The sequence below is a fragment of the Cryptomeria japonica genome, chromosome 10 (genome assembly GCF_030272615.1).
Source record: "Cryptomeria japonica chromosome 10, Sugi_1.0, whole genome shotgun sequence".
NCBI classification, from domain to species: Eukaryota; Viridiplantae; Streptophyta; class Pinopsida; order Cupressales; family Cupressaceae; genus Cryptomeria; species Cryptomeria japonica.
This window is the reverse complement of record NC_081414.1, coordinates 749,928,546-749,941,373: the sequence shown is the minus strand read 5'-3', so window position 1 is coordinate 749,941,373 and position 12,828 is coordinate 749,928,546. Positions and strand designations below refer to the sequence as shown.

The 12,828-nt window shown below is 33.1% G+C and overlaps 1 protein-coding gene across 1 annotated transcript in view; it reads left to right on the top strand.

Moving 5' to 3' along the window:
- LOC131859183 (uncharacterized) overlaps nt 1-12,828 on the top strand; it is an 81,986-nt gene that overhangs the window by 17,306 nt on the left and 51,852 nt on the right. Inside the window, exon 2 of the mRNA XM_059212747.1 lies at nt 2,559-2,742. Within this exon, the coding sequence (XP_059068730.1) occupies nt 2,559-2,742 (184 nt within the window). The remainder of the gene's footprint in view (nt 1-2,558; nt 2,743-12,828) is intronic.

Genomic DNA, 12,828 nt, shown 5'->3' with positions numbered 1-12,828 from the left:
TTGCAACCTTTATTTTTTTTTTGTCAATTTCCAAATTTATTATAAAAATTATCAACTATATGAAAGGGAAACAAATCTTTAAGGGCTATTTCAATGGTAATTGAATACAAAACTGTTACTTTTAGGATTTTTTCCCTTTCACAATGTTATAAAATTTAATAGCTTCAAGCCTAAATCCTTAGCAATTAAGGGTTGGTTGAATGATCATTGCATCTAATTGTTAAAGTATTGATATTTTTTTATGTTCATTTTGTTTTGAAAAATTTATTAGTTGTCTCATTATGAAAGAAGTATTTTAGGGCTACCTTAATGACAATTATCATTAAAATTGTTTTCTTTTTTTTTTTTTTTTCTATTTTAGATCATTTGTGTGTAACTAGGAACATCACCTACCCTAGACTAGTTCTACAATGAAAAATCTTTAGTCTATGTCCTTCAATTTATTTGTTGTATTTTTGTGGTGTGGTTCCCTGAGCTGAGGTCACTCTTTATACATCTTTTACTACTACACTGCATCCCTTTAGACACCTATGTTCTTTTTCTTAATTTTTAGTAGCTATATCAATACGAAGAAAGTATTTTTGGGCTACTTCAATGATAATCGATTTTAAAATTATTATAGCCATTATGCATCTCACGTGAATTTAATTCTATTTTTTTAATTAACTTAAATAGCCATGACCGACAAAATTACTTAAGGTTTTTTTCTTGACTTTTAGTTTGTTGAAAATATATCTATTTATTAGTTTCTACTAAGGTAGGATACTATTGCATTCATTCAGTTCTATTTTTGTATTAATTGAACCAATCATTATTTAGAATTAAAATTTTAGAACAAAAATTCAATAGTCAATACTTAATTTTTTTTTAAATGACTATAAAAATATCATTTTTCTATCTTCTTATCTTGAAAACAATAAGCAAAAAATTCAATTGTTTTTAAGAAATTATATTTTAACAGATTAAATGACATGTTAGCAATAATAAATGTTAGATGGCCGAACTAATCGATTTATTTGGAATTTGGCAGCGCAAGAATTAAAACAAGAATAATAAATTTAAGACTGTATTTATTACCGTTGACTGTGTAAAAAACAGCTAAAAATCTCTAACTCCGAGGACAACACTAGGTAATATTTCCAATCTAAAAAGTTAGCACAATACATTACCTATATATGTTTATAAAAGAAATTAAAAATTGTAGCATTTATGAAAATATAGATTTTGAATAAATGATTTAGTTTATTGTTTATTATAATAAAACATTATATTAAATGCATTTTTTTTGGTTTTGTTTACTCTTTTGTTTAAAATAAGTTCATGTAATATTTATATATTATATCATTAAATAAAAACATAAACTAATTTATTAATTTTATATAATACTATATAATAAAATTATATAATACAAATGTCATTTTTAAATATTTTGAAGTGTAATATAATAATATTGATTTTTTAATTAAAATTTGAAAAAAAAATATTTTAAACTTTTCAAGCTTAGATTTTTATAAATAACATATATAAATAATAAATAAATTGTATAAAGATTTTATTATATATTTATATATATTTTTATATTCTTTTTTATTTTTTAAGATTTTATAGATTAAAAAATTAAAATACATAATTAAATTTTAGGCTTCGTTATTAATCTATTGGCATTTTTAATAAATTTCATTTTTTAATTAAAAATTAAAAAAAAAAAATGATTTTGAACTTCTTAAAATATAGATTTTTAAATTTCTTTTAATTATATATTGTTTTCATTTTCAAGATTTTAATAATTATTAGATTATAATATATAATGAAAGTTTAGGCTCTTTTACGTAATTATGTATTAACATTTTTGTTATTGTCATTTTTAATTAAAAATCAAAACTTTTAAAATTTTCATTTATTTATTTCAATAATTATTGCTACAACCCCCATTCCCCTACTCACAGTCCTTGTTTCTACACATTTGTATTTTCCCCTTTATCTTCCTCCCTAACTATATTTCTTTATCTCTATTTCTATATTTTTATCTATCCCTCTATCTCTACCTCTCCATCTAAATCTATCACTCTTGCTCTTCCCTCCATTTTCATCTCTACTTTTATCTATTCTAAACTAAGTACACTATTGGTAGGAACTTGACACATTGCGTCTCTTGTTATAACATTAAGTTCCAATATTAGTAATAAAAGTAAGTTCTATATTTAAGAGCTATTATGCAAGTTTTCAATAGGTCTATTTCACTAACAAATTTCATTTTACTTTAATATTTTTATTCTTTGGAATTAGATTGTAATTACTTTAAACATTTATAATCATGACATTTGATATATGTTCCAAAGCATTCTATTAACATTATTGAATATGTATATATATTTTCTTTAAATGCTAGTGCCTAAAAGGATGTTTCATACTTAAACATTGAAATAAATAATTTAGGTTCCAAAATTCAAGATATTGCTTCATTTGTTTTATAAATTTTACATGTTCTTTTTTCTTCTCAAGCAATATGGATGGCAATTTTAATTTTGCTCTAATAATTTTAATTTTTTTTGAGTTAGATGCAACAAATGATATGAGATCCTTGATGAATAATGAGAGCCCTCCATGGAGGTATACATCAAATAAAATAAAGGATGATTTAAGAAAATGTTTCCACAAGCTTGAGAAGTATGTCAAGATGTCAAAGCCTAACTATGCCAAGCCTTCTTTTACAGCTCGATTTGGAAAAATCATATTTCACGGGTACACCCCTTTTCCTCTTCAATAGATTTTTTGTTAATGTTTAGCATTCTTTACATAAATATCCTTAAATTTTAAAATTGTGATTTCGTTTGTTTTGTATATATATTTTGGGCAAGATTTTAGTTTATAAAGGAAGGGCAAGATCCTTTCTTATTTTAGCTTATAAAGGATTTCCATCTTTTACTTTGTATATGGTATTTTCATTTCTAATTAGACATAACAACTTAAAAAGAAAAGGAAAAATAATATTGAAAAACCTATCTATAAATGCAAAATGCTTTTCATGCCCACTATTAAGCAAAACAGGTTAATCTAGGACACCAAAATACATCTAGTTACAAAAATAATGATTTAGGATAGACAAATTATTAAGAACAAAACACATGAAAAAATAAACCAAATGAACCACCTAAATGTAGCTCATGAATCAAGATTATAAATAATCAATGGAAGCCTATATTGTAGATTATGAGTGAATATCCATGCAACCAAATATGATAACCAAATGTTGTATCAAAGAATGTGGCATCATGATGTCGAAAAAATAGATGGTAACCTCATCTTCTATTATTTTGGATGGGAAAATGCATAATTTAATAACATGCTTAAAAGGCGAATACCCAAGATTGAAAATTCTTGGTTGTATATTCCTAGGAGTAAACATGTTAGTGATAGATGTTGTTTGCACTGAAAATTGAGGAATATATTGTGATAGACCAAATAAGCAACCATGAGCTCTAATCTATTATGAATTCTCAAATGCAAACCAAATGTTCAACTCATGCAAGTGCCTTCATTGATCTTCTCCTTATGTAGTGAATGGTGACTCTTAAAATTGTAGCACAATTATGACATCATTATCGCACAAGAATGCATACCTATGGAATTTTGATGAATGGTCGAGATTGAAAGTTTAGCAGAAAGATCAATGTTTGAGGATTGTTGAGACAAGTTGATTGGGATATGAGTACTCACATGACTAGAATTGATTGATTAGTCAATTGGGTTGATTAATTTGTTAGAAGAGGTGATTATGCTATCAACTAAATTGATTGGGAGTGAGGTGGATTGATTGACTCAATCAAAAAATGTGATGGGTGCTGAAATGGGAGTGAGTGGTAGGTAGCCAAAGGGAGCAATTAGCCATTTCAAATATGTGTTGTAGGAGAATAAATAAAATAACTATTTAATTTATTTTAGAGGCAAATGATTTTAAAAAATGAACAATCAAATAAATTAAATAATTTATTTAATTGTAGACGACATGATTAATAAATTAAATAATTTACAATAAATATTTAATTATTTTAGAGCGAATGATTTTAAAAAATGAACAATGAGATAAATTAAATAATTTATTTAATTGTAGATGACATGATTAATAAATTAAATAATTTACAATAATTATTTAATTATGCAAAGGGGGATGGAAATTCCTAGGAGACGACATGGAAATTAATGTCTAAAATACGTTTGCATTTGCAGTCACAAAACTTTAACGTATACACTATGTACACATTAGTTTCTTATAAAAAACAACTGTACACATCTATTGCAAAACTATTGATTATATATCTGCACCAAAAAACTTTAATAAGTTGGCTCAACCGGAGAGGGAATGAGATCGATATACCCACACACAACTGCAAAATAGCTTCATACGATGTTGGGTACAATCTTGAATCAAAACACCTTGTAGAATACGCCTCCTTCATATCTAGATAGGAAAGGAATTAGAGAGGGGATGAGACCGATACCCACACACAACTGCAAAATAGCTTCATATGATGTCAGCTACAATCTTGAATCAAAACACATTGTAGAATACGCCTCCATATCTGGATAGAATCGGATCCAAAAACTAAGATGGCTTGCTAGATCTAAAAATTGTGCGAGATAAATACCAAAACAAGTGTACAAAGTCTGCACATTTAACAGAGCGAAAAATCCGGACCAAAAACATAAGTCGGAGCAAACAACTAGACCAAACCATAACTATGTATGTTGGATTGGACTACATCAATGCCATCAATGACAACAGGCCAACAAGGGATTCAAATATTTGAAAGGGACTTCAGATTATGGATTATGACATAAGAAGGATGATGATTTCATTTTGAAAGCATATACAAATGTTGATTGTGTCGGATGTGTTAATAACAAGAGAAGTATAAGTAGTGGTGTATTTTTATTGGGGAACAAATTGGTCTCTTGGTTGAGCTAGAAATGAGATCTAGTATCATTATTTACTACAAAAAGCAAATAACATTGCAACAACATTTAGCCATACTTAGGTTATGTAGGATGAAGCAAAATCTTAGTGACATTAAGGTGAAGTATGATGAGGATATTCTATTATGTGTGATAATACAAGTGCTATTAATATCTCAAAGAATTTGGTAATGCATTTAGGACTAAATACATTGCAATCCAGTATCATTTCTTAAGAGAGAAGATTGTAGAGAAGGAAGTTAGATTGAAGTATGTATCTTCTAAAGAATAGATTGCATATATCTTTACTAAGGCATTGGCAAAGGATACCTTTGAGTATCTTCAATAGAAGTTGGAGGTTATTGCCCTCCTTCAAACTAGATGCATTCAAATGCTACATTTGTTTAGGGGTAGTTGTAAAGTCCATCTTTTTCTCATGGATTGATGTGGTGGCTACTCTTAGGGGCAGCAATGAGTGTTGTGGTTATCAGAGCTTATTAAAAAGGGGGAGAGAGTTTAGTAGTGTGACCTTTATCCTTGATGTCAAAGAGTGAGAGAGATACAAATTGGAAGAGAGATTAGATGTGCTTTTTTTGTTGTTGGTGATACATGTGTTACAATTAATGGCCGAGGGGGAGAATGTTGGGAACTTGAGTTGTTGTGGTGTCATTGATGTCACTATGTGTTGTATGCATGTTGTAGTAGGTCAAGAAGTGAATGTTGTGATATTGAGCAAGTTTTAGATATTTCCAAAAGGATGGTATAGTGGAAGTTTCAATATGCAGGAAACAATATTTATACATGGAAAGAGTTTTTAATGTCTTCATAGAAGAATGTTTTATATTCCTCTTGTATTTGAAGATTAGGGAGTGCAGTTTGGATATAGTGTTTATGATTTGTGTATGTTGCACTATCATTTTTGGAAGTCCTTTGTTGGTTAAATGGTAGACTTAGTTGTTGATGTTTCTAAAAACAAAGTGTCTATTAGAGTTGGTTCGAAGTATGCTTGGCCCAGTTAACTAATATGGGGTTTGCCATGTTGTGCCTTGGAGGGCATGTTAATTTGGTTTGTTTAGTATTCCAGGTTAGTTTTCTAGTTATGGTTTGATTTGCAAGTTAAGTTATGATGTTTTGAGTTCTATGCTATTAGTTGGCTTGGTTTTTGATTGATTGAGGTGGTGTATACTATTTGGATTATGCCCTTTTGGTCTGGATATGATTTGGTGGTTGAGTTTGAATGTTGATATGGGTCTCACCATGGCGTGCATAGATCCACATTGTGTTTCATGTATTGGAGAATATTTGTGGGTCGATTCGTTAGCATGCTACATTGTCCATCTACACGTTTCATTTGATGCCGACTTTGGAGGATGTGTGAGGGTGACATGCGATTCATTGGAATCATTTGGGAGGTATGTGTTGTGATGTGTTTGTGTTCCCTCTATCTCTTGGAGTGGATCACAATGGATGGTATAGGTAAAGGTGGCCAAATTTATGTAATATTGTTTATTTTGTTTGTGGTTGAACCTCAAGCGGGGTTTAAATGAATGATCTTGTATATAGATGAGTGTATATGTATGAATTGAGAATGGGATGTATATGCATTGATGTGAAGAGGATATGAATGATGCACATGAAGATGTGGTATAGAAGTAGCGTGGAAGATAGTTTGTGAAGAGTTTGAGATAGTGTATGAGGTTAGATGTGTTTGCCATGATATTAGGATTGACATAGTGGTTCAAAGACAATTTTTTGACCGGAAAATCTTTTTAATTTCAATTCATTGATCCTCTGCATCTTTTGGAAGGTGTATTCCTTTTGGCATTTTGCATTCATTTGTATTTGTTCTTGGCACATTGAGTCTCAATATTGCAAGTCCTTTGTATCTTGCCCTAAGGTTGTGCGCCTTAGTCTTGGAAGTCCTTTTAGGGGTACCTTTTGAGGTCCTTGGCCTTGGGCCTAAATATTGTAATCAATTATTCATATTATGAATGTGTTTCTTACCATAATTTTGTTGGCCATTTGGAGGAATTGATTATGTGTTGTATTGATGTTTTGTCATTGATGTCAACACTAGCCGTTTTGGTTGTTTACCAGTATCCTTTTGGTTCCAGTAGGTTGTTTGGTATCTGGTTGGATTGGATCATCATGATCCAATATGCTCCGGTATGTTTGGGTTGTGGAATTGGCTTATTCATGCTCATGTTTAGTCAGTTGGTTTTGATTTGGTGATCAGATGTTATCCTGTATGTTGGCAAGCTTGGTTTGTTGTTCCGACGAGGGTTTCACCGGCAGAGCTTTGTTGAAGATCTTTGATGTTATGCATAAGTGGAGTTGGTGCGGTTTCTAGTGGAGATTTAGGATGTTGATGGTGATCATGTTCGAGACTTAGTTGGTTGGGATCATTGCTTTAGTGTGTGCGGACCTATATTGGGCCCCACTAGCGTCTAGGTTATGGACCAACTTAATGTAACATGTGGATTGGACCTCTCGATGTGTTTTCAGGATGTCTTATGGGTTGGATATTATTTGTTTGGTCTCTAGTTGACATGTTTTGTAATTATGTAATTATTTTATTGTCCGGTGGCAGACCTGATTGTTTATGGTCAAGGCTTTGTATATATATGATGTAAGAACTCATTGTAGATCATATTGTATGGGATATAGATATGTAATGAGCGAATAATGTAATAATCATTCAAGTAGAGGATTTGGTCGATCATTGGTGATCAAGTTGGGTTATGTAAGAGGATTTAGTCCTCCGGTATTGAGCTTAATCGGAACTGTACTCAGGCATAGGAGATGCTATCTTTGTAGTTCATTCATTTCTCCGGTTTGTAGTTTGGATTTCTATGTAGTCAGTGAGACTCCTTTTGTGATGAGCAGTGTGCTCTAGGCTGTTAGCCTTACTGCAAGTGCATGCCCCTCAATTGTAATTCACATACTTATTGCAGAAGTATTATCTGACTGTGGGTAGGCTTCCCACCTTGGTTTTTCGCTTTACTTGGATTTTTACATATAAATCTTGATGTCATGTGGATGGTATTTATTCTCTGATTATTGTTTATGCTTAATTGGTTTATCTGCTATTTCGGTATTTGGTTTATGCATTCTGGTAATGATCTTTTGGGTTCTGGAATTAAAGTTTAATTGCTTAAGGGTCCGATAATCTGGTGACAATTGATTCAACCCCCCCTGTTAGTTGCCATCGAGTTATTTGAACTATCTAACAATTGGTATCACAGCTCTGGTCCTCTTTGCAGAAGCTTAACGACGAGTGAGGAAGATGCTATGACGACTAAAAATTCAAATGCATCTAGTTCATATGCTGCTATCTTTCAGAGAGATATTCATAGGCTTGATGGAACAAATTATAGAGTATGGAAGATTCAGACAGAGACTCATCTGAGATGTCTTGGTAAAGAAATTTGGGAAATCACAGAGAATGGTGTAACTCCACATAATCCGGCATCTAGAAATCCTCCTCTGGAAGCCTTGGATAAGGAGCTTGAGAATGATTGTAGAGAAAGAGAAGCCCTCTTGTGTGCACTTTCTGATCAACAAATAATGAGATTAACTGACAAATCATCTGCAAAGGCTATATGAGATAAGTTGGAGACTCTTAATGAAGGTGACTGGTGCAGGAGCACCAAGTTGAGTCAAAACTTCATTTTTGGGTATTTTATGCTTTTATGTTTGTAAAGTCTTGTGTTAGGTTGTTTTGAGTCATTTGGAGTGGTTTTGATCTGATTTTGGGCTTAAGAGATCAAATCTTGCATTTCAGGCCTTGAGTTGACAATTTTTGGCAAAAATGTGGAAAATTGCCAAAAAGGTCTCCTAATGTCTTCAAGAGCATTGAAACATGTTTGTTTAGTGTTTTTAAGCTTATCTAAGGTGTTTAGACAGGTTGATGAGGTTAGATGGTCAAAAATGCCTTTTTGAGCAAGAAAAAGTTGTCATTTTGGCTTAAGAAAGTTGTCAAAATTGTCACTTTCTTGCAAAATGAGTTTTTGAAGCATCATGTCCATACAAGGGATTGGGAACCAACTGGAGAAACTATATAAGGCCTCCATTTGCCTTGGTAGGGGTTGGTTTTTGTATTTACAAGTGAAAACTCAATAGAAAACAAGTTTTTTTGGCTTTTATGACTGTTTTTCTCTCCTTTTGAAGGGCAGTCCTTACTGTAGCTATACAATTCGTACTGTACCTTCTTGGAAGTTGAGATGTTGATGTATTAATGCTTCTCATGTGACCGTTTCATTGGTTTCTCATTTGCAAAGTGTTCATTCAAAAATATTTGTAAACTGTGTATCTGTTGCCCTGCCAAGGGTTTGAGTTGTAAAATGTGTCAACTTGGTTGATCCAGGTCTGGGATCCCTCCAATGGATTCTTCCAAGTTGATCCATGTATATGTAATGTATATTCCTTCCTTTTTGTGCCAGAAGAATGGTTTGAAGATGCCATTGAGTGAATACTAGGCAAGTGTTTGTCATTTGGCTAGTAGTTTGAATAACACTCAAAGTTTGCACTCAAAAACAGTTTGGGTGAGAAAATGGATGTGACAAGGTCTGGACATGTGTCCAAGGATTTGAAGCATCATCTTGATGTACTAGAATAGCTTACATCTTGTAATCATTCTCTTATTGTAGACAAAACAATGAGTTCACTGTTTTTTGTGAAATTTGTTGTCATTTTGCAAAATGGAATGCTACAAAGCATAATCCATGCCTTGGAATAGTAAGGGAAATGTAATAGGATTTATTTTAATGCTTCTCAGACCTCTTTGAGGTATTCTCTCTATGCAAATACTCCCTTGTGCAGGTTTTAAAGTGAAGACAACAGTTGACTATCAAAAGACAGTGAAAGGACAGTGATAGTGACAGTTTGTTGTTTTGCCACTTGCTTGCCAAGTGTTTGACATATTTCTTGCAGGGAGAAGGTAGGGGAAGATTCTTAAATATGTGGCAGAGGTTCCAAACTTTGGTGGAGGCTTGAAGAGGGGAGTTGGAGTGTCCTTCACACATTACTTGCCCCAAACCCTATAAAACCCTCAATTTATGCCATGAAAGATGGACAAACTTAAAACCACTCTAACAGTGAGCTAAACCTCAAAAATCCTTGAGCATTCAACCCTAAAACGTCATCCCAAACTTTCTTTGTGGTTAAAATGACCATCGTTGACCAGTGGGAGCAAAAAGGGGCCAATTAGGCCTCCACGGGCTAGTAGCCCTACTGCATAACACACAAAATTGGTAGTTTTTGCAAAATTGCATAAACCCAGTTGGAAAATGAGTCTTGGGTTTAGAAAACAGTATGGGAACATTCCAAGAAGTCTTCCAAGTGCTCCTTAGGTCTCCTAAACCATGTGTAGCCTCCTTTGGGGGTGGGTGAGTCTTGCTAGTGAACTTGAGTAGGTAGAGGGTTAGACCTCAAACCAGATGTTGAGCACCAAAGATGAGCAGTATCTTGCTGCCCTTGCATTTCCTTGTGAAAGACTCCTAGCTCATTCTAAAAACCTAAGGAAGGAAGCCCCAAGAACCAAGCACAATCAATTGAAGATGGGAGGAACAAGCAATTTGAGTAGTTTTGGAGCATGAAAGTAAGCCATGACCATAAAGGGAGTTTGCTAGGCAAGTAGACCATGGAATCCTTGGCATTACAATAACAAGATAGGTTGAGCAACATACACATCAGATCCTACAATGTTTTGGCTAATACATTGACCCTTTTGAGCAAGTTAGCCTTGTGAGCACTTCCCTACCAAGCTCCCTATCAGTGACGCTATTGTGAAGATTGCTAAACTTGATGGTTACCGGGTGAGGTACGAAAACTTGAAGATGGAAGAAGATGAAAGGATTACTGCATTCATGAAAAGGGTAAATGAGAGTGTTATGGGTATTCAATGTTGTGGTGGAACTCTGAGTGAAGATGAAATTGTTTCTCAATTTTTGAGAGCTTTACCACTGACTTACAAGATGAAGGCTACTGCAATTAATGAGTTGAGAACAATGGCTAATACTTTTGTCAATAGAGATACCTTGGCTGGGAAATTATCTGCTTTTGAGCTTGAAGAATTTGGACCTTCCAGAGCTATAAAGTCTCAACCTGCTTTTCATGCGTCTACATCATCAACTAACAAGCAAGATTGGAAAGCTTTATATGCAAAGGAATTAGATGATATGAAGAGAGAAGATGAAGAATTTGAGCAACTGGAAGCTCTATTTGCTAGAAGAGTACCTAAAGGACTGGTACGAAGTAAGTTTGAAGGAAAAGAACCTTTTAAATGTTTTGCGTGTAATAAGATAGGTCATTTTGCATCTAGATGTCCTCAAAGGAACTCAAGATTTGAAGATAGAGCTAGAAGATCTTTTAAGCCTAACCCTGGATATCCAAACAAGTATAAATATAGGAAAAACAATATAAATCATGCTACATAGCGGATGAGGAAGGTGTGACTGATTCTGATGATGAACCGACACAAGAATTTGCTAGTGGTTCCGACAATGGAAAGGAATGGGTGCTCCTGACTATCAAGGAAGATGTTCGGGCACTGGAAGAGAATGTACTTGAAGAGAAGGCACTTGCTGCTAAAATTGAAGATAAAGATGAATGGGTAATTGACAGTGGATGTTCACATCATATGACTAGAGATAAAAGGAAGTTTCTATCTTTGCAAGAATTTGATGGCGGTTTAGTTAGATTTTGAGGTGGCAAAGCATGTATGATCAAAGGAAAATGAACTATATCATTGGATGGTAAGCACACTACTGATAATGTTTATTATGTTGAAGGTTTAAGGAATAATCTTTTGAGTGTAGGACAATTGGTGGATAAGGGATTTCAATTACATTTCAAGGATGGAAAATGCAAAATCATTAATAGATCTGGTTTGGAGATTGCAACTAGTACACAAACAAAAGGTAATATATTTCATTTGAATTCCTATGAGAAGACATGTTTGATTGCACAAATTGATGAGAGTTGGCTATGATATAAAAGACTATGTCATGTGAATTTTGATTGCATTGTAAAGATCAGTTCAACTAAGGCAGTTGGAGATATACCTAAGATTGTGAAGCCCTATAATCCGGTATGTAAAGAATGTCAAATGGGAAAACGGGTCAGAACTTCTTTTAAGAGTATACAAGATAAATCTAATGATGTTCTTGATCTTATTTATACTGATTTGTGTGGCCCTGCTAGAGCTAAAAGTTTTCAAGGTGATAGATATTTCATGCTAATCATTGATGATTATTCTAGAATGATGTGGGTTACTTTTCCAAGGGAGAAATCTGAGGCTTTTGAAAAGTTTAAAATCTTTAAGGCTAAAGTTGAGATAGAGACATGATTGAAGATTAAATATCTAAGGTCAGATCATGGTGGAGAATTCACATCCGATGAGTTTAGTAACTTTTGTGAGAAGCATGATATAAGGAGACAATTTTCTGCTCCCCAGACACCTCAGCAGAATGGAGTTGTGGAAAGGAAGAACATAACTATCTTGGATGCTGCTACAACAATGATGATGGAAGCTAGTCTACTTCATATCTACTGGAGAGAAGCAGTGAGCACAACGGTTTATACATTCAACATAGTACATATCAAAGGAGAAACCGGTAAGACATTATGAATTATGGTTTGGCAATACACCTACAGTTAAGTATTTCAGAATCTTTGGTAGTAAATGTTATATCAAGAGAGATGATATCATTGACAAATTTGATCCTAGATGTGATGAAAGAATTTTCCTTGGTTATTATAATGAAAGCAAATCATATAGATGTTATAACAAGAGATTGCAGAGAATTGTAGAAAGCGCTAATGTCAAGGTGGATGAGTTGAATAGAAGTCAAACGAGAGTTTATGAGCAAGAAT